Source organism: Cricetulus griseus, chromosome 7 (assembly GCF_003668045.3).
Source record: "Cricetulus griseus strain 17A/GY chromosome 7, alternate assembly CriGri-PICRH-1.0, whole genome shotgun sequence".
Classification (NCBI taxonomy): domain Eukaryota; kingdom Metazoa; phylum Chordata; class Mammalia; order Rodentia; family Cricetidae; genus Cricetulus; species Cricetulus griseus.
Window position 1 is genome coordinate 124,851,605 of NC_048600.1, and position 23,080 is coordinate 124,874,684.

Consider the following 23,080-nt stretch of genomic DNA (forward strand, 5'->3'; position numbering starts at 1 on the left):
CAAACGTCTACTCCATGGAGTTCCCCAGTGAGGAAGTGTGGCCAAGCAACAATGTTAAGTGGACTTGATTTCTCTTTAAAATCTTCACTCTCTGGGATTAAAATCTTGAGATGAAACATCTGGATTTCAGAGGTGTCCCTGGGGATTGAAAGCAACAGTTCCATGGAATACATATTGCACATAATATGGTCTTGTTATTTCTATATTAGCACTACCCCAGCCGGTGCCTGCAGTTAGCATGTCAGTCTCCTGACACATCATTAATAAACAGGTAATTTCATAACTGATTTCCAGCGAGTGTCATGTTGAAAACCACCTGGGTTTTAGTTTTCACTAACATTAAAGGGACAAGCTAGAGGGAGGTCGTTATTACGAAACTGGGACTAATTTAACTGAATAATGATTCGAATCAGCAAAAATAAATGCATATGCAGAAGGATAAAAGAACTTTCCAGGCCAACGGATAGGTCTGGATCCACTAATAAAAATGGGACTGTGCCTTCCCCTTTCCCCCACAAATGGACCGCATTTGGAGTTATTCTGAAATGGTGCCCACTGCCTCTGGGAAAGTTCCAGAAACACCAAGGAAGTAATCATTGAGGGATTTAAAAAAAAATAAAATCTATGGGTTTAAAATTGTGACATATGAAATTAGGTCATGTGGATTTCAAATGAATATTGCATGGAAAATGCTGTTAAAGATTAAAAACACACACCAAGGTCAGCCATTGACAGTGGTGCCTTTGGATCTAACCAAGTCTGTAGTGACACAAGACAATAGACTCCTTGTCAGACATGACTCCAGTAGAATCTATGTTTGGCCTGGGCTGGAACTTTTTTTTAAGTCTTGATTTTTCTGTGTTAGTTACTTTTCTTGTTGCCATGATCAAATACCTGACAAAAAACAACTTAAGAAAGAGCTTCTTTGGGGTTACAGATTCAGGTTTACAGTCTATCATGGCAGTAAAGGCGTGGCAAGAGAGCCAGGGGGCTGCTGGTTACATTGTATCTGCAACCAGGAAGTAACATAAGGACAAGAGACAGATCACAGCTACAAAATCCCAGGGTGCTCCTAGTGAAATACTTCCTCCAAGGAGGCTCCAACCACTAAGTGTTCGACAGCCTTCCCAAACAGAGCCTTCATCAACTCTGAGTCAAGTGTTTAATACATGAGTCCATAGCGTGTTTTGAATTCAAAGTACAACAGTGCTGTTCTACAGGCATCATTCCTATTACCTTGGAAAATAGCTGAGGAATGCTACAGTCACTTTCACATTATCAAAGAAGGGTTATCCATGTTTCCATAGGGCCCTCAATTTTGTAGTATGTTTCTGGAGGGATTTTTCATGACCTAAGGGTAATCCATATCTCAGTGTCTTGGCCTTTGCCTTCTGGTCCCATGAGTAACAACATAGATGAGAATAAGTGTACAAATTTGCTGTTTCACCCATTTGCTTTCTACATAGAAGAAACTCATATGCCACTCATTTTTCTGTGACTTCCCAACTCCTTCTCAACTCCATACTGACCCACTTTCCTTATTCTCATCAAATTTGCTAGAGTAGGGTGGCATACTAGGCAATGGGGTTTGGTGAAGGAATGCAAACCAAATAAAAGGAGAGGTTTTTTTTTTTTTTTTTTTCTTTTCATAGAGGAGGGTTCAACTATTCACGTGTATTTACAAATGTGGAAATAGATTTCACACTCATGGACTGGGTAGTGAAGAAATCAAAATCAAGCAACTTTATGCCCGAGTCTAAGTCCTAGAGTGAACTACTATAGAACTGAAGATTGCTGATGGTGAAATGCAATTTCCTTCGAACTGAAACATTCCCTCCCTGTGAGGAGTGAAAGAGAATCTTTAGACCCAGAAACTGAATAACTCAGGAAATCCCTAAAACCTGTCAGGGTTCATAAGGTCCCTTCCCAAAGTTACTTAAGCAGCAGTGACTTCGGGGGAGACTTCTTCTAAAGCCAAGCTGCCTGAAAGTTGTGCAAGAGCCCCAAAGATACAGCCTTCCTGAGTCATCACCCATATTTGAGATGGCCTTTCCATTGAGGCACCTGCCATTGAGTCGTCTCTGCTCCTGTAAGTAAGTGCTCAACCATGTCTCTATAAGTAACGCCAGGGAAGAGTCTCACAAGACAGCATAAAACTAGAACGTGTGGAGTAACAGAATCATGACCCTATTCCACGGGTCCACCCCCATGTCCACATAATAGGAATAAAAGCTTTCTTTTCAGTTCTTTGAGAGCTATCATGAGAATGTTTATACATCTTAATCCTTGCATTTCCAATCATACAGTGGGTATAGATAGAGTTAAGATTAAAAAAAGCAAATAAGAAGCATGTATTCTCAAATTTATACTTTTCAAATACCAGGAATTGACCATTTTTATGATGCTGTTAAATTAGCATCACTGCTCTCTGCGTAAAGAGCAAGACTTTTTCCACTGTGATGTTATTCTCTAGGGTAAGGCCCAAAAGTTAATACATTTTCATAGCGTCAGTGGCAACGTGTTTCTTCTGTGAAATTTTTAATCTGAGTGCTGAAATGTGACTGCCCTCGTCCCTTTTGATTCTTTCTCATTCATTGACTATTAAGCGATTTAGATGACAAAGAAAAGTTAAAATAGTCATGTATGTCATATGAAAGTAGGTTTTAATGTCACAAGTTTAATTTATCATATATTTATATAGCCAAATGTAAATGTGGCAGTCAAGAATTAAGAAAATAACCTAAGGATAAGCCTAACACAAATAGAATTCCCTCTGCATTGTTGGTCTTTATGTCCCTCAACAGATAAGTGCACATAACCTATTCAAGTAACTCTCTTCTGCTCACCTCCTCAGCATAGTCACCTGAAGATGTCTCCCTCAGTATGATACAAGACACTATATGAAAAAGAAATGTTAATGAAAATAACATTGGAGACAGTGTGTATTCCAAATCACTTACTTAATCCTGCATGGGGTTCTCATGCTGGGGTGATTTTGTAACTTGTGGTTTGAAAATGGAATACTCCCCCCAGGCCCCCGTTGCCCACCATTAGTTCATACTTTGACAGCTGGTCCCCGGTTGTTGGCGCTGTTTGGGAAGGTCTTGGAAACTTTGGAAGGTGGAGCCGTGCTGGAGAAAGTGTGTGACTCTAACAGACATTGAGGTTTTATATCCCTGTCCCACTTATGTTCTTTCTGCTTCCTGTGTGTATGTGGAATTTTGTCAGCCTGCTTCCTGATGCCAATCTGGCCTTATCCTCCTGCTGATGTCTTCCCATTCTCAATGGACTGTATCTGTACTCTGGAACTATAGACCCCAATAAGGCCTTACTTCCTTAAATTGCTTATTGTTGGGACATTCTATCACAGCAACAGAAAAGTAACTAATACACATCTCTGTTGTGGCATGGTTATACTGAGGAGAGAACCAGTAGGACACTTGTAGATATTTAAGAAGAGACTAAGTATGGGGATAACCAGACATGGTCATAAGGGCCAGAAGGTTCAAGGTTTACTGATAAAATCTTAAGAGTCAGTAGAACCACTGGAATGAATCAGCTTGAATCTGAGACCTGGACAGATGTTGGGGTCTGGAAAACTGCCTTCCTATTCTATTCATGCTGACATTGATTGAGGAAGCATTCTCTTGATTTCCATTTATTCCAATGAAACATGATAAAGATACATCCAGAAATACTTTTTTTTTTTTCACCAGCCTTGAGGGCATCTTTTAACCCAGTTACATTGATCACAGCACCCAACCAAGAGATTCCTGGAAATGTCTGGTGGCATATTTGATTGTTACAACTATTGGAGCTTGTTGCTATAGTGACTTCTACTAGTATGTAGATACTGCTGTGAGGCATCCTAGTCAGCCCCTCCACAAGAATCATCTATCTCCCAGTGAGAGTAGCACCAAAATACAGAAATCTTTTTTGCACTCTTCAGTAGAGGCACTGACAAAGCTATCAGCTTGCAGCACTCTATCAGCCAGAAAGTTTCTATAGGGCCTGTATAGTTTTCATCTAAGCCGCACATTGTTCAATTCCCAAAGCAAAATGTTACGCTCCTCAGAATCTCCAGGGAAGCTCGAAGCATACAGCTTTGGGTGAAATGTAAATTTCTTAAAATATTTATCCATCCATAAGTGGCTACATTTTTGACATTATTATAGGGTTTCTCAGTGTTCCGTTTTATTAAAAAATATTTATTTGGTTTCTAAGATTACTGCTTTTCTGACCACAGAAAATTCAATTACTGAAAACTGCAGCTATCAAATTGGTTGAAAATAAATAGCCTTTTATCCAGAGCTGGCAAAGACTGGTTCACTTTTAATACGTAGCTATTTAAAAAAAATAAAATAAAAATAAGAAAACATGCCCACTGCAAGTTGATGGACTGTAGAGTGAGAAGAGAAGCAACATTTTACATCACTAGGTTTTGTTTGAAATAGGATAAGAGAGGAGTCAGGCAACTTGGGCATAATTTCCAATTATTTTTTTCTCCTCTTTTGTTTTCCAGGACAGAAGAAACATGAACCTCCTTGCCAATGGAAATCACTTTCCCCTGCTTTCCCTCCATTTTGGCTTGAAATGTTTAGTAATACTCAGGAAATGTGCTAAGTGAGACCTACAAACATGGGCTTCCAAGATCCAAGCTAATTACGTGCTAAGCAATCTGTGGCGGCGGCAGCATTGCCAAGGAGCCAGAAAGGATGTTGAAGTAGGATGGCTTTCAGGGTCTCCCTTTGCCCCTCCTATTTACCTCTCAGTCTCTCTCTCCTACCCAACACATTTTTTCCTCTCTAGAAAGAATGCACATCCATGTTTCCTTAGAAAAAACCAATAAACAAATAAGAAGGGGTGACTGAAGCACCAGGTCCACATCTTGAAGGACACCCAAGTGATAAATGGCTGTTGCCCTACTATGTCCACATGCTGGGACTACCTTGTAGTTGAGCTGATGGAACTGCAAGTGATTCAAGCCCATTGTTAATCTTGGGTAAAAACAGAGCATTATAAGGCAGATGGTGCCATTGCAGAGTTTAATGGCTAATGTGTTTGTGAACTGCCAGGCTGCTGCTCATGCATGTTATGTCAATTTTCTGAGGATGATTGAGGCTAAGCATTAAAAGATGCCCAAGAGAAGTGTGGAGAGAGACCCAGATTGCTTTGCTTTATGTACTTTATCAACCGGGTGAATGTGTGCAAGCCATGAAACTTCAAGTGATATGGATCCTTACCTAGGGAATCAAGTGGTTACAGGAAAAATATAGAAGGCCATTTCTAATTCCTTGGACAGGCATTGAATCACTCCTGTGGCATCATTCACATGGCACAATTTGACCGCAGAACTAACATGGGCACTAGAAAGATGCATCCTTTTCACATTTGAGATTCTAGGACTGTGCACAAAGTACGGTTATAATCCAAGGCTGATAATAGTAGTTTAACATTTTCTCAAATGATTCTTCCCAAGGATCCCAGAGAGTGCTTTCAACATGATGGTTTAAAAGACGATGGCTATGTTAATAACAGGCTTGAAAACCAAGATGCTCATGTGATTTGTGTGCTTAAGTGGGATCATCATACCCAGTGCCCAGAAGGATATTCAATCTCTCTCTCTCTCTCTCTCTCTCTCTCTCTCTCTCTCTCTCTCTCTCTCTCTCATACACACACACACACACACACACACACACACACACACACACACACACACCCTGCCCTTCTTTTAAGAGAGTGAGAAGCGAGAAGAGGTTGACAAAAGCAGCTAAGTACAACTGAGTATATGTTGTCCACCACAAAGCCTTTGATATCTACAGAAGACAGATTAACTGTTACTCAGAAGTCAGAACCAAGATTAATCAAGGAAAACACTGCCTGCAAGAGGAGTCCCTAAAAACAAACAAAAAGGGAAACATGCAACTTTTCCTGTTTTCTTGCCTACCTTGCCTAGAAGAGAATCACAGCCTCTGTTTTCACCACCTGGTTTTGTGGTCTTACAGATAAGAAATGTGATGACAGACAATATCAGCTCCAGGCATCCCATTTTAACCATTTTGACAAGATTCCCTGCTGCTACGTAACCACAGCTTGTTTGCTGGTGCTAGGTGAAGTGTACTAATCTCATCTTTCCCATTTTGGAAGAAACCATCTGAAGAAAACATTATTTTGTTGTTGCTATTGATATGTCACAAAGATGATCAGAAACCACGTTTTGGGAATTTGGTGCAGGAATAGGGAAAGAATAACACTTTCATAGAATTTTTAACTAGTCAAAGTATGCATTCAAAAGATATCACCTGCAAAGCAGAATAATTCCATTGCAGCTCCATGGCTTCAGCTCAGGGTCTGATACCGTTCTACCAAATGGCATCAAGGGGTGGAATTTAAAACATCTTTAAAGATCACAAGGTCAGCAGATCTTTGTTAACAGATTCTGTTAGCGGGCCTGCCCACATGCATGTCATGCTACTGGCAAGGCACCCTTGACTGATGATTGACAGCTCTGTGTTGATGGAGCCTGATCTCCCATCAAGGTGGAACAAAATTGAGTAGGGAGGTGGGGGATGATCCACCTTAGAAGTCATGTTAACATCCAACACAGCTCCTGTCTGGTGACCATGATTGTGTTAACTCCCACACGGGGTTTTTAAATTAACATCTAATGTAGAAAATGGATTATAGCATTCAACCCACTTTGTAAAGCTATAAAGCCCTTGTCAGATTAGGAATTCAAAGGAGTAAGGAAGATCAAGTGTTTTATCAAAACTAGAAGAGCAGTTAATGTAAAGAAAGTCTTTGCTTAAATGTTGGTCTTATACGCTAGACAACAAGATTATCAAAATAATTATAATAAATGATAAATGATGGTAGATAGACAGACAGACAGACAGACAGATGATTAACTGGTGAATGGCTAAATGTACAATAAAATTTAACTGGAATGTATGTTGTATTACTTAAACAAAACCCAGATAAGGAAGAGATAGTAGAGTCATCTTGGTTCTCTGCATCTTGGATAAGCACCACCAAATAGAAGAAGGAATTTACCACTGAAACAGGACCAAGTGTGTCATTAACAGAGAAAGATGATGTAAATTAAGGTCATTGTAAAGCAACAACTCAATTATTTCTTAGGCTGAGCCTAAGTGAACACTATTTCGTGTTAATAAAGGGAAGGAAGTGTCTTTCACTTTAAGGATGCTTTTTAAAAATCCAGCACCATTTAATTTAACAACCTTATTGGTCACCTAGTAGTTATCAAGAATGAGGTATGAGAGGAAGCAGAGCTCCTCAGGGAAGGCTTCCTGTGATGTGAGTGCCAGGTGTGTTGTTCTAATTGTGCCTTTATTCATGTTTCCTTTCATAAAAAAAAAAGAGTCCTTATTGAGTAGGAAAAGCAAGCAATCCAATTACACTGGAGATGTGTCTCTTCTTCTTCTTCTTCTTCTTCTTCTTCTTCTTCTTCTTCTTCTTCTTCTTCTTCTTCTTCTTCTTCTTCTTCTTCTCCAAAAACAGAAAATTTAGAGTTACAGAGGGAAAATATGAAACCATATTTTCATCTGTTTATTGCTTCTAGAAATACCTTGTGCCTTTGCTGAAAAACTTTTAAGCACCATATATAGAAGACTGGGAAAAATGGGTGCTAAATATGCGTGGCAAGAATCAGGGACTTGCAAGACAGACAAATATATTGTCTGAGCATACATGGCAGGGAGAAAGGTTGAAAACTCCCAGTCTAATCTGCTGTCGATATGATTTCCTAGTTCATCTGGTGGCTGGCTAAGAAACCCAACCGCTGCACATTTGAGACATAATTACGTGGAAAAAGAAAGAAAGTTGGTAATTTATATCGGTGCCTACCCTGTGTTACTTTCCAGGAGATCTGACCCTTTCTCCAACCTCTCTTTGACCAAGCCCACTGCACTCACTCCCCAGCGAGAATGGAAGCTGCAGATTGTGCTGGAAACATGGTTTATGGGTAATGTGTCTGTAATGGACTCTCCACTCAAAACCAATATAGCAGTAGCATAGCCATCAGCAATCAGTCCATAAAATCTGCAGTTGCCTCCTTTTTTTTTCTTAAAAGGGGCAGGAAGCTAATGGATTTGAAATTGCAGAAGCGAATGACAGACCTTTTTAATAAATGAAAATAAAATCGAGTCTAAGGTTTATGTTGATCTATAGAACTGTGAGTCCCAGAGTCCCACACGGGTTCCCTCAGGGTTGATTCCTAGCCTAAACCACCCAACATTTACAGCTGATAAGTGTCTGCTAAAGAGTAATAAAATACAGTGTGTGTAGCTTTAGAGAATGTAACTTATCACTTTCATCAAAAGCTCTCCGAAAATGTGTTTATCTAAAAAGCTTGTATGTTTGTGTATATTTCAAATATCTCTGCCGTTAGATTGAGTTCCTTGGGCATTTAAGAGCTAGTTCTGAAACAACGTCTTTGGAAACTGTTTAGCTGGGGGTTGATGGTTACATTTCCTTGGATCTGAGCTAATCTTCTGGTTACAGACTTTATACAAATATATACAAATGAGATGATGACTGTTGTCTGATTTTATTTTTTCTCACTAAATCAAGGTAAAAACTTAAAGCTCAATTCATAAATGATGGAACAAAATTTGTTTATGTCCCTGTTAGGTGATTTAACTCTGACATAACTGCTCCTAAGAACTTTCCAGACAGTTGAATGTGTGTCTGTGTGGAGGGTGGGGGCCAGGGAGATGTTAAGAGAGAGAGAGTTAAAGATGTTCTGCTATCATGATGCAATGGATAATTACATGCACATGCTACTTTTTAAGAATGGGTGTGTGTATGTGTGTGTGTGTGAGGGGGGTATATGATGCATTCATGCGCAGCTATGTGTGCCTGTGTCTATGCATGCAGATGCCAGAGGAGAATGTCTGATGTATTCCTTTATGGATCTCAGCCTTACTCCCTTGAGACAAGAACTCTCACTGAATCTGAAGTTTGACATTTTGATTAGATTGTTTGTCCAATGAGTGCTTAATAACCACCCATATCTGCCTATCAAGGCTAGAGTTGCAAGCATGTATATCCACTCAGGGATTTTTTTTTATGTGGGTACTGAATATTTGAACTCAGGTCCTCATGCTTGTGCAGGATCATTCTTACTCACCGAGCTATCTCATGAGCCACTGCATACCACCTTTAAAACTTGGTTGTACAACTGATGGCTTAAGGAGAGGAGCGCAGATGATTTAATCTAAAAAAGGCTTTGGGATATTTAAGGCACAGACACAGCTCAGATTTTTCAATCAAAGGCTGAATTTTAAATGCCACATCATTCATTATGTGTTTCTTCAAAGAAAGTACTCATGAAGTTGTAGGGATGCAACAGTTATCCTGGGAGTTGCAAAATAATATATTTCCTGCACACTTGTTACCTTCCGGGAGGTAGAGAAGGGCCAGTGTATGCTTAGATTATTGATAGAATAATGCTTTCAAGATGTTGCAAACAGGAAAGTCTTCCTGAGGCAGAAATCTGACAGTCTTGCCCATAAATGTTCCATATCCAGATCACTGCATCCTGTAAGGGTACCCTCAACTTCTCAGGAAAAGTTTTATGAATGGATATTGATGTACCATGGTCAAGGAAAATGCAGGCATTCTAAATATCTCCCCCACCCCAAATACACTCATAGGACCAAAGCGCAGCTACACTTATATGGAAGCAACTTCTATAACAAAGATTGTCCTTGATTTTTTTCATTCTTCTGAGAGTTTGGAAAATCCATTCCTTTATCTAACACAATGGCAGAACTTCTGGACATAACTGACTAGGAGGATCCCAGAAATACAGGTCAGGGTGCTACACAAGACTTTAGAACCTGGAGGCTTTTATCCTTTAATTTGAGGGACGATCTTAATGGGTGAGTTGTAGTTACTCTTGCTTGGCCCATTGTGTTCACACAAAGCTGCTCCCATGGACACAGTGAAGCAATTACTCTGTTTGGTTACTCTATTTTTCTCCTGATGTATAAAATACTATGGTGACTGTAAGTGGCATTCAGTAAATTACAATTAATTTTAGTTTCACTTAACTTTAATTTCCTCTGAGCATTGAGGTATATGGCTGTAATACTTGGGAAGCTGAGATAAGAAGACTGCCTTGAATTTGAAATCAGTTGGCACAATGTAGTAAGTACCAGACCAACCAGGGATGCTTAGCAAGATGATGCCTCTAAAATATTCATTATTGCTGGTTCATAAAAACATCCTGAAAAAATGACTATTTGAGATTTCAGATTAATTGCCTAGATAAGTAATTACATAAATAATTTTTTTATTTTTAAAATAATCTTATTTTACATACCAATCCCAGTTCCCTCTCCCTCCCATCTTCCCATTGCCCCTACCTTCTCCCCACCCAACCCCCATCTGCTGAATTTCCCACAGACATCATAGCATCAATAGTTTGGCATCTGATTAGTTTAGGAGATTTCCACTAATGAAAATATCAAATGAAGGGATGAAGAGATGACTTAGTGGTTAAAAGCATGAACAGATCTTGCAGCTCCCAGCACCCATGCTGGATAGAGCACAACTACCTGTAATTCCAGCTCAAGGGCAATCTGATGCTTCCTTCTGGCCTCCACAGATACCTGCACTCACATGCACACAAAACTCTTCCTTATGGACACATATGTACATAATTAAAAATAAAATCATCTAAAAATGAAGAAACATCAAAGTACAAAATTTTAACTTTAAGAATTAAAAATAGAGCCTAGGGAGATTGTTCAAGTAGGTAAAAGTGCTTGCTTACAAGCATGAGAATCTTAGATCTTAGTTCAAATCTTAGCACCCATGGAAAACAAAAACAAAAACAAAAACAAAAAACAAAACTGGGTCCCAGAAACCCAGGACTGTACGGGGTGGAAAGGGAAGGATTTCTAGGTCTTCCTGGTTGCTATCCTAGCTCCATGTCCACCAAAAAGCCTGTCTCAGCAGGTAGAGTAGTAGAGCAGGACAGCAATACCCTTTTCTCCTTTTCTGACCTGTAGATATACACATGTGTATGTAAGCCTGAACACACAGGCTGATAAGAACCATCTACACATGCACCATACATACATAAACCATACACACAGACACTCATGCATACACATGTACAGACACATGCATACACACACACACACACACACAGAGAGAGAGAGAGAGAGAGAGAGAGAGAGAGAGAGAGAGAGAGAGAGAGAGAATCAATGCACTGAAGTATCCTCCAAATTCATTGCCATACATTGTGGCACCAGATTGAAGTTCATGTTTCCAGGCTTTGTTGGCTGTGATACTGGCTGTAATGCTGAATTACAACAAAATCCTACATGAGCCACTCCACCATGGGAGCTTTATCAAAAAACTTCAGAGATGTGTCTTTGCAGATCAAAGAAAACCAGTTAGTAAGTTTCTATGAAGTGTATTTCTTCTTTGGAAAGAAAAGCCTGTGCTCAAACCAGCATGTCAATTTCTATCAAAGATAATAATAAACTAGAGAAGCCAGTCTTCAGCTGGACCTGGTGGCACACCCTGGAATCCCAGCATATGGTTGGATCTCACAACCTGTTCACAAGTTAGTTGAATCAAACTGGACTGGACCCAGAAAACACTTGGGTTTCTTTTCCTTAAAATTCCAAATGACTTCCCTCCATAACTCAAATTCTTGCTTCCTATCTAGAAAAACTCCCTAAGTCTCTATTTTAAGTCATAAAGCACCCACAAAATGAATATTTTTCAAAAGGTCCATTCTTAAGTATTAGTGAAAAGTCTCTCCCACACAGCAGTGATACTGGGACATCCAGAATCTCCTGAGCAAACAGAGGGCCTTCCTTGTTAACATGTGATATCTTCTCTTTCTGATTCTTTCTTTGTAGATTCACCATCTATGTCATTCTATTGGTTTCTTCCTGAACTTTGGTGTCCTAAAAGGGCCATCCATGCCAAGGACAATCTGTAGTATAAGGCCCTGTGTTCATTCTATGTTTACCATTGCAACTTATCTCCAGAAGACTAGAGGAACACATTTCAAAAGCTGAAAAATTACCCCAAAAGATCATGTAACAAATTGTGTCTCCTGTAATATACACAGCCTCTTCCAAAGGAGGAAATAAAAGACAGGCTCTCTTTGAATCTGTTCAGTTACAGCCACATGTAATTTCAGAACCAGGCTGTTAAATTAAAATTCTAAAAATCTCTGCAGAGTTTTAGCATGTATTGGCAAGGGTGGAGATAAGAGAAAGCTCTAGCACTTCTGGTGGGAGGGATTGAAAAACAATAATAATAAACATTAAGAGGGAAAAGAAATGGAAAAACAACCATATTTCTTTAATTTAGGGATCTCTCTACCCCGAAGGGTGTAAAAGAGTTCAGGTCTGACTTTTTTGATTGGCAGAGGTGGAAGAGTTGAAATCGGTTCAAAAGAGGGGCTGTCAAAGAATCTCGTCACAGGTAAAAGCAAGTGTTCAGCTATTAGCCACAAAAGCAGCCAACTTGAGTGATTTCTTTACCACATGTGCTGAGATGGGTTGGTAGCAAAGTTCATATTCTCAGTACGTGACTTTAGGCGCCACATCCACAAACATGCACACTCATGTGCACATACATAAATGCATGCACACATGTAAATTCAGAGGATGTTGTTTCTTATATGTATTTGAACTAGCATTTTTTTTTATGCTAAACTCCTCCAAACCCATGGCTAATGGAATTCTGTACTATGGGGAAACTGTTTATTTATAGAACTTTGACTGTCCAGATAAGTGAGCATCTCAAAGAATATGATCTTATCTGTATTGATCTCTTCCTGAAAGCTGGCCAACTTCCTAATTCCTACTTTCAAGTCTTCCATTTGGCCCTTACGTTTTTTTGTTATTTCCATGATTCCATGTGCTACCTCATCTTCCCAGATCATGTAAACTTGTTGCATACAAAGTTTCTCCAATAGGTACTTTCTTCTTGAATGACAGGGTGAAACATTTGTCTTAACAGCAAAATTAATTAATATTATTTTTCTATGCTCCAGTCTGAACCTTGGTCAGTGTAAATAACTGTTAAAGTTACATAAATAACTCCTCTGAAGATTCCTCTTCACTCAGTACCAAAATTGTTTAATTAATGCTAAAATTATCAGTCATCTAATTTAATCTTCAAAAAGTGTTTATTACTCATCCTTTATCATGTATGTGCATGTGTATACACATACACTTAGGTGCCCTTGAGTGTGGGAGGTGCAGAAGTTCACTATGAGTGTGATTTCTTGGATTCCATTCCTCTTGTTTTTGAGACAGGGTCACTCATCTGCATTATTTTTAGGATAGAATGGGACAATGAATGGAGAAGACATTCAAGGCAAGTGAAGAGAACAAGACAATCTCCCTGCCATCCAACAGTGTGTGTCTACTAGTGGATATTCATGCCACTGGGAGCCAGGTTAGTTGTCATTGGAGGAGAAAGCTAGTTGATCTGGATGAGAGTTGATAGTGTTGCACAAGTTATTCCCTCTGCTCTAGAGGATAATGGTAATACTTTAAAAGTAATCACACCAAATTCTTTGTGTATTAAATAGCAGACCCCTAAACTGCCTCCTTGGTCCCTAAGTTCTTCAGTATTCTGACTTTTCCAACATGTACAGGACATTTTTTCTCCAAGGGAAATGCTACTTACTACTGTAGCCATAGGAACTGCTTAACTTTCTTATTTGCTTTGGCAATTACCACTGGAATAAGAGAGCACAAGGCTCCCCACACTCCTAAGATAATACACTGTTGACACTTTGGGATTGTAAAGTAAATTATAAACAACAGAACATATATAAAAGCCTTCAGTGGTGCATGCATGATGATGCAATTGGGTTAAAGTACCTTGCATGGAAAATGGACATAATATGTGTCTTAATATTCAACAAGTTCTTCCTTGGATGACTGTTTTAGTTATTGCTCCTAAGGAAAGGGAAGCTTATGGGCTGATATCCTAAAATATAATGAGTGGTTTCATACTGCCTTAGGGTTTCTATTGCTGTGAAGAGATACCATGACCATGGTAACTGTTATAAAGGAAAACAATTGGGGTGGCTCATTTAAAGGTTCAAAAGTTCAGTCCATTATCATCATGACTGGGATCATGGTGACATGCAGGCAGGCATGGTGCTGGAGAAATAGCTGGGATTCTAACATCTTTAGGGCAACAGGAAGGAGACTGAGACACTAGGCAGTATCCTTAGAATAGGAAACTTCAAAACCTACCCCAAACAGTGACACACTTCCTCCAACAAGGCCATACCCACTCCAACAAAGCCACACCACCTAATTGTGCCATTCTCTGAGATTATGGGAGCCAATATTATTCAAACTACCACATTCTCTATATAAATACATTATATTAGATGGGGCAAGAAGTAGGTGTTTGGTAGCTCATAGTCTATTGATCTTTACTCTTGTCTTGTGTTTTTATATTAACTTATCACTGATAAATTGAGCAAGGTAACACTTTATTCTGTAAGGTGTGCTGGGCATGATATGGCCTCTATGTAGCAAAAATCAGGTTCTGGTCATCTCATTCATCAAAACCACTTGGTCATTTGGGGAACTATGGAGTTGGAGTTGGTAAGAAGTACTATGAACAGTTCATCACTGAGAACTATGGAGCTGGCTGATATAGTGGCCTGTCACAATCAAATTAAGTGAAGAATTCAATTTTTAGGCCTTGGGGAAATTATAAACATGTATCTCCTTATCATGCTTTAATATTCCCATCAATCTCTATATGGGATAAGAATATAAACAGAATATGAAATGCTGTCTATTCATATATTTTTAAATTGTGGGTCTGGAGAGATGGCTTAGCAGTCAAGAACACTGGCTACTCTTGCAGAGAACATAGGTTCAAATCCTAGCACCTACATGAGGACAACCAATTATGCATATTCTACAAAGATGTTACATGCAGCTAAGGCACAGCATATTTACAGATACACTCTACTCACGATATTCCTGCTCAGAAAAGGTCTGTGCTTGCAGTGTAGATTTCCTAATACCATGTCTTGTCAGTGACCAAATGTGCTAGACTTAATGGAAAATGGGATGTAAATATTCAGCAATGCAGGCCTTCCTCACTTATGTAAACATAGGCTTCATGCATTAAGTTCCAGCCACTATAAAAATTTAAATGATGGCCAGGCATTGGTGACGCACACCTTTAATCCCAGCACTCGGGAGGCAGCGGCAGGTGGATCTCTGTGAGTTCGAGACCAGCCTGGTCTACAAGAGCTAGTTCCAGGACAGCCTCCATAAGCCACAGAAAAACCCTGTCTCAACAAACCAATAAAAAAACTTTAAATGATGACTGTGATGGTTCATATTGTCAACTAGACAGGATCTAGAATCGCCTGTGAGATCAGTTTCACTGGATGCTGGCAGTGGCTTATCTAGATTAGGTTCTCTAAGATGAGAAAAACACATCTACTATTGATGTCATCATTTCCTAGGCCAGATTCCTGAACTGGGGAGAGAGAGAGAGAGAGAGAGAGAGAGAGAGAGAGAGAGAGAGAGAGAGAGAGAGAGACAGACAGACATAGAGAGAGAGACAGAGAGAGAGAGACAGAGAGAGACAGAGAGAGAGAGAGACAGAGAGAGACAGAGAGAGACAGAGAGAGAAGTACAAACATTTATGTCTTTCTGCTTCCTGACTACAGATGCAACATGACCAACTGCTTCCTGGAGTCCAGTCGCCATGCCTTCTTCTTCAGGAACGCACAGTACCCTGTAACTGCAAGCCATAATAAACCCTTCCTTCCTTAAGTTGCCTTTGTCAGGGTATTTTATTACAGCAACAGACAAAGCAATTAACACAGTGACCACAGCGTGGTCTTGTCCATGTCTAAGTCATCTTCTCTGCAGAATATTCTAACCAAAACCACACTTATCATTCCTAGAGCTACAAAACCTCTAGCCTGTGTCATCCTTCACAAGCCTACAATACTTCTCAGTTGCTAATATTTCTAATCCAAAGCTGAGGTTCACACTAAGCATCCTAGATCCAAGATATATTTTGGAAATGTTTAAAGGTACTTCTTGGGTTTCCAGTCTGTCATGAGTTTGTAGATACACAAACCTGAAATACAGATCAGATGATAATACAGGCAGCTGGAGTCACGTGGCTCCCCCATCATGCATGTGAAGCAATAGCTTCCCCCAATAAATCTACTGGGATAAATCCTCAGCCTCCAGAAGCATTTGCAGGAATTCACTTAAGAATAGAAATAGTTATTCTAAGAAATATATCCCTTTCTAGTAGAGCTGTAAAATGTGTATGAACTCGATGCCAGCCTTTGACAGGGAAATTTAGTTTTAGGTCACTCAATTTATGCCTTTGAGGGGACCAAATTCCCCAGAAGATTAAACTTTCATTAAGTTCTTTCTTTTATTTCCTGCCTTTGCACCCATCATATCGTAAGTTCCGCAGCTGATGTCTTACTGTGGTCATAAAATGGTTGCACTTGAACTTTAGGGACCTGTCAAACACCTCTCCTTCTCCCGTCTACCCCCCAATAAAAAACCTTTTAGAGAATGGTACTTAAATTGACAGTCTCACTGGTCACCCTCCCCAGCCTATGTCAATGAGAATGTGCCCAGAAGAGATGTAGAAGGCAATGCACACTTTAGACAATGGTATTGTGAAGCCCATATTCCACACTCCTGGGCCCTCAACCCCCCTATTGTTTTGACTAGACAGGGGATCATACTGAATAGATTAACCAGTCATTGACTCAGGACACCTACTGCTTGGAATGTCATTGCGCTCAGAGTGAAAAGGGATAAAAATGTCTCCCCTTCACCCCCGATCCCCCACTCTGTGGCAATATTTCTGCCACAGAAATACTTGGCTGTCAGCTCTAGCAAAGAAATCCTGGACAGTCACAGTAGTTTGTTGTCAGAATGAAAAATGGTTCCGTGCAAAAGGTCTCCAGGCTGGGATGCTAACAGTTAAGAAGCCCTAAGTCAGGCATTTGACAGAGAACTTTGGTCTTGCTGTTAAATACCACTTAATACTGTCCTGCATGATAATCCCTGCTGTTTAACAACCGTGCGATCACGGGCTCAACCTCAGCAGAACGTCTTTCTGACAGGGAGAAAATGGCCAGATGTCATCTATTTGCTTGGGAGAGAAGAAAATACATCTCATTGCATCCAATGAAAATAATGTTGTTTCAAAAATATAAGACAATAGCAAACCCATGGAAGCTTTGATTCATCGTGGTAGTTCGCAGCCAAGAGGGCTATGAAATTCTAGCTGAGATTAGCTGTAAGGGAAGAAGAAGAAAGAAAGCTTGATATAGACATTAGAAGTCAGACAGCATCCTGTTACTCCCAGGAGTTGGCTGGTCAGGGAAAAGCTGTACACCAGGCATCAAGTCGCAAACTGACAGCTCGCTCATTGTGGAAACTTGCACTCAGAATTGTGGGGACACTTGCGAGTGTTTTGAACCATGCCTGGGTAGTTGTGTTTGCAAAGTCACTGTTCTAACAAATAACATAAAGGCTTTGCCGGCTGGTGCTGAAGGCCACTTGGGTTGTTTTCCAGATTACAGTTATTTCAGTACTTAATAGACAGATGCTAGTTTTTAATGAACTTTTGTAAGACTATATGCTGGGAACAAAGCTTGGTACTATGCTGATTGTCCAGCATGCTTAACATCCTAGGGATTGATTCCCAAACAGCTCAGGAAATACACACACACACACACACACACACACACACACACACACACACACACGCACGCGTGCACGCACTACCATATTAAAACATGCTGAACTCTAAGGCCATTTTCCAAATTACACCAGTGATTTCTTAGATCTAAAACTATTATATTTTGTTTTCATTTATTTTTTTAGTTTTGTTTTGTTTTTTGGTTTTTGGTTTTTTTTTTTTGGTGGGTTTTTTGGTTTTGGTGAGGAGAATAAGAAGGGCTGGCTTCACACCTATTATGCCACATTGGCTTTGTCAAAGAAGTCTATTGGATTAGAGGGAGGTTTAAGTGCATATCAAAATCATAGCAGATCACCAAAATCTAAAGTTATGATTCAATATGCATGAAGAGATGTGTTTAAATGAACTAGGGGTATTTAGTTTTTTGGTTTTTTTGTTTGTTTATTGTTTGTTTTTTGAGACAGGGTTTTTCTGTAGCTTTGGAGGCTGTCCTGGAACTAGCTCTTGTAGATCAGGCTGGTCTTAAACTCACAGAGATCTGCCTGCTTCTGCCTCCCAAATGCTGGGATGAAAGGTATGCACCACCAAACCCCTGCAAACTAGGGGTATTTAGAAATAATCCTTTTCTTTTTTTGTAATATGTTTATATTCTTTCATTCAGTTTGAAGGGAAAGGTGTTTTCTTTTTTGATATAAAATTCAATTTATTGGATCATCAATTCAATTTAATTAGTTTAGAATTATACAAACTCCTTTTAACAGGATGTAAAAAGCAACTGGCATCTGCAGATTTATTTTTAAGTATATTTTCTTGAAAATATTTTTATGCTATATATTCTGATTCAAGTTTTCCTGTCCCTTATCTCCATTCCCATTCAAAGCTGTGCCTTCCTTCTCTTTAGAAACAATCTGTTCAGTACAAACAAGCAAGAATAAATCAAAGTAAACAGACAGAAAGAAAAAGGTAAAGCATGAGAAATACAAAAGCAGACACACACACACACACACACACACACACACACACAGAGTCATATGGGTAAACAGGCACACAAAATCCACAGTATCACAAAATCATAAACCATAAAAGATAAGTAAAAGACAGGTAAAGAAAAAAAAACTCAAATAAAATATTATGAGACAAAAAAAAAAAAAAACAAACCTCCAAAAATACATTTTTTGTTTTTTTGTTGGCCATCTGCATGGCTCTGCCTGGGAACTCCCTTTAAGGGTGGTGTACATACACAGTGAGACTCCATTGGAGAAAGCTAATTTTGGCTTTGCAAATGGTCATCAATGTCAGAGAGATGGGGTTTCTTACCATAGCAAGCCAAAAGAAGTTAAGCTCTGTTAGATGGAAAAGTTTCAGGGCATTGACGAAGCTGCTATCCAACTTTTCCAATGTTGTAGAGGATGAGTGTGTTTTACAAAGGCAAATACTATATACTGGAACCTGTACAGCACTTTAACAGGTGTTAACCAGCAGCGTGGATGAATGGAACATATATAGTCACGTGACGCACAATGATGGATAATAATTCTGCTATGGCTCCAAATTTTCTCTTTTTCTACAGTAAATGTAAATATGAGTAGTGATTAAAGACTTTAAATAAAATAATAATAATTCTGCTATTGCTCCAAATTTTCTCTTTTTCTAGAGTCCTCTTTTATACTTTCACCCTAGCTTGAAGATTAATGTCTCTCTATTTTATGTAATGATGGTTCCTAACCAGTCAGTAATAATTAGGTCATGCCAGGAAACGATGAGTCCCCCTCTACTTGCTGGAACAGTAACAGACATAAAATTAAGCGTGGCTATGTCTGACTTGGGTGTCTTTGGTTTGAATTTAAACCTGGCTCTGAGTCAATGGACATCTTTGCCAAAGTCGGTGCAACACAGATAGGCTTGAAGTCAGCACATTTTACTGTTCTCAGTGAGCCTCAAACCTCAAGCAAAGAAAGAAACAGACAAAAGCAAAAGACAACAGAAGCCTGCGAGAACTGGTATTTGATCCTAAGATTACTTCCAGTAGATGCCTAAGACAGTTTACTACAACATCTTTCTTGGTTTTGTCATATACTATCACATACAACAGTCTTCATATGCCATGCATTCCCTATGTTTTACTGCACTTACCCACCTTAGTAATGACATTTGATTAATTTTTATATGCAAGCAAATATAGTATTCATAAGGGTTTGAATATGAGGGCACTATAGGGGCAGTAAGGTGGCTCAGTGGGTAAAGGCACCTGCAGCAAAAGCTGAGGACCTGAATTTGATTCCTGGGACAAACAAGGTGAGAGGAGAGAACCAACCTCCACAACTTGTCCCCTGATCTCCACGGGCATAACACACACACACATACACACACACACACACACACACACACACACACACACACACAAGAGATTGTTTTAAAGAGTCCCAGTACACTTTATAAATATTCATAAAAGTATTTTTCCCTTTGTGGAAAAAATAAGGTAAAGGTAGCTATAACACCAGATAATCCACTATATAACATACTAACTGCCCCACCATAGATCAAATTAAACAAAAATAATTCATTCTTAGGTCATTTTTTCTTTTCCTCCCTTGAAAGACAACTAAGATTGTTAAAGAATTGTGTCAATGACCTCATACATGTGGAGAGATGTGATTTTTACCTCTCCTAATTATTTATTACTCTACTCTATGCATTGAAGAGCTATGTTGTAACTGGGAGTTTCATCTCCACACATAAATCCCCATCTGGATTACGTAAGACAGCTGGTGGGTTAAGCATGTCTAATTGGTATCAGATAAGAAAGCTATATCCCAGTCTTGTTTTTGTTGTTGTTGTTGTTGTTATTAAGTGAACATATTTTATAAAGATACCAATATTACCTTTGTTAAAAAAAACTCTGGTCAATACATAATGTCCAGTGCATATTAAAAGCCAACATTGATTGTTCTATTTAAGACCAATATATTCCCCAAACTCTTAATAACATTTTGAAATAAATAGCAAAATAACTTATAAAAGATCAAGTTCAAAGTCATTATTATCTCTAACGATAAATCTTTCCACCAGCCTCCCGAGTTCTGCCCGCCGCCACATTAGGGCCCCAAGTAACACACAGAGTCTTATATTAGTTACAATGCTCCTGGCCAATGATTAGGATTTCTTACATGCTTGTTCTGTCTTAAGTATCAAACATAGCCATTAATCTATATATTTATAAAGACTTATCCCCTTATGGAGGACGCCAGGGCATGTGTCCTCTTCCTGGGATCAAATGGCAGCAGCAGAGAAGACAGGAAGAGGAAAAGAGCAATTTCCTCCTTGTCTCTGTTTATATTCTGAGTCTGCCTGCTATGTCACTTCCTGCCTGGATCACAAAACTTCTCTTCACTATGTTTCCCAGAATCCTCCTCCACTCCTATGTCTGCCTATCTTACTTCTCTATTGGCCAACAGTGCTTTATTTATCAACCAATAAGACAAACATATACACAGAAGAACTTCCCCCATCAATTATCTTTTTTTCTTTTTCCTTTTTTATTTAAATTAGAAACAAGCTTCATTTACATGTCAATCCCAGTTCCCTCACCCTCCCCTCCTCCCCTGCCCCCGACCAACCCCCATCACATCCCCTGTCTGCTCTCCAGGGAGGATGAGGCCTTCCATGAAAGATCTTCAAATTCTGTCATATCATTTGGAGCAGGGCCTAGACCCTCCCCCGTGTGTCTAGGCTGAGAGAGTATCCCTCTATATGGAATGGGTTCCCAAAGTTCATTCATGTATTAGGGATAAATACTGATCCACTATCAGATTAACCATAGATTAACCAGACCTCAAAGCCACGTCTTTGTTCAGGGGTTCTGGAACAGCCCTATGCTGGTTTCCCAGCTATCAGTCTGGGGTCCATGAGTAACCTCTTGTTCAGGTCAGCTGTTTCTGTGGGTTTCACCAGCCTGATCTTGCCCCCTTTGCTCATCACTCCTCCCTCTTGCAACTGGGTTCCAGGGTTCAGCTCAGTGTTTAACTGTGGGTGTCTGCTTCTGCTTCTATCAGCTACTAGATGAAGGCTCTAGGATGGCATATAAGATAGTCATCAATCTCATTATCAGAGAAGGGCTTTTAAGGTAGCCTCTCGACTATTGCTTGGATTATTAGTTGGGGGTCAACATTGTAGACCTTTGGACATTTCCCTAGTGCCAGATTTCTCTTTAAACCTATAAGGCTCTCTCTATTATGGTATCTCATTTCTTGTTCTCCTCTATTCTTCCCCTGACTAGATCTTCCTTCTCTCTCTTGTCCTCCTCCCCCCTACTCTTTTCCCCTTCTCTTTCTTCTAACTCCCTCTCCTCTTTCCCATGCTCCCAATTTGCTTAGAAGATCTTGTCCTTTTCCCCTTCTCTGGTGGACCATGTATGTCTCTCTTAGGATTCTCCTTGTTTCCTACGTTCTCTGGCAGTGTGAATTGTAAGCTGCTACTTCTTTGCTCTAGGTCTAAAATCCATATATGAGTGAGTACATATCATTTTTTTTCTTTTTGTGAATGTGTTACCACACTCAGGATGTTTTGTTTTGTTTTTTCTAGTTCCATCCATTTGCCTGTGAATTTCAAGATTCCATTGGTTTTTCCCTCTGAGCAGTACTCCATTATGTACATGTACCACATTTTCTCCATCCATTCTTCATTTGAGGGGCATCTAGGCTGCTTCCAGCTTCTGGCTATTACAAATAGTGCTGCTATGAATATGGTTGAACAGATGTCCTTGTTGTATGAATGTGCATTTTGGGGGATATATACCTAAGAGTGGAATTGCTGGATCTTGTGCTAGACTGATTCCATTTTCCTGAGGAGTCACCATACTGATTTCCAAAGTGGCTGTAAGAGTTTGCACTCCCACCAGCAGTGGAGGAGTGTTCCCCTTTTTCTACATCCTCTCCAGCATAAACTGTCATTGGTGTTTTTGATTTTAGCCATTCTGACAGGAATAAGATAGAATCTCAGAGTTGTTTTGATTTGCATTTCCCTGAGGGCTAAGGATGCTGAGCACTTTCTTATATGCCTTTCAGCCATTTTAAATTTCTCTATTGAGAATTCTCTATTTAGTCCTGAAAACAGCTTGGTATTGGCCAAGTTACTATCTTTTCATTTTTAAGTTTTGACACTATAATCTAATTACATTATTTCCCCTTCCCTTTCCTCCCTTCAAATCCTCCCATCTACCTACCTTACTCTCTTAGCCTCATAGCCTCTTTTTTAAAATTAATTGTTGTTATTTTTTGAGTGGCAGTGTTGTCAATAAAGCAGCCTCATGATAACCTCATCCTCTTTTTATTTTACTCATTCTCTTTCT

The 23,080-nt window shown here is 39.5% G+C and overlaps 1 protein-coding gene across 1 annotated transcript in view; it reads left to right on the plus strand.

Moving 5' to 3' along the window:
- The window catches only part of LOC100763152 (60S ribosomal protein L7a-like), a 162,758-nt gene that overhangs the window by 43,575 nt on the left and 96,103 nt on the right, over positions 1-23,080 (plus strand). Inside the window, 1 exon segment of the mRNA XM_035448164.1 lies at positions 7,884-7,984. Coding sequence (XP_035304055.1) covers positions 7,884-7,984 — 101 coding nt within the window.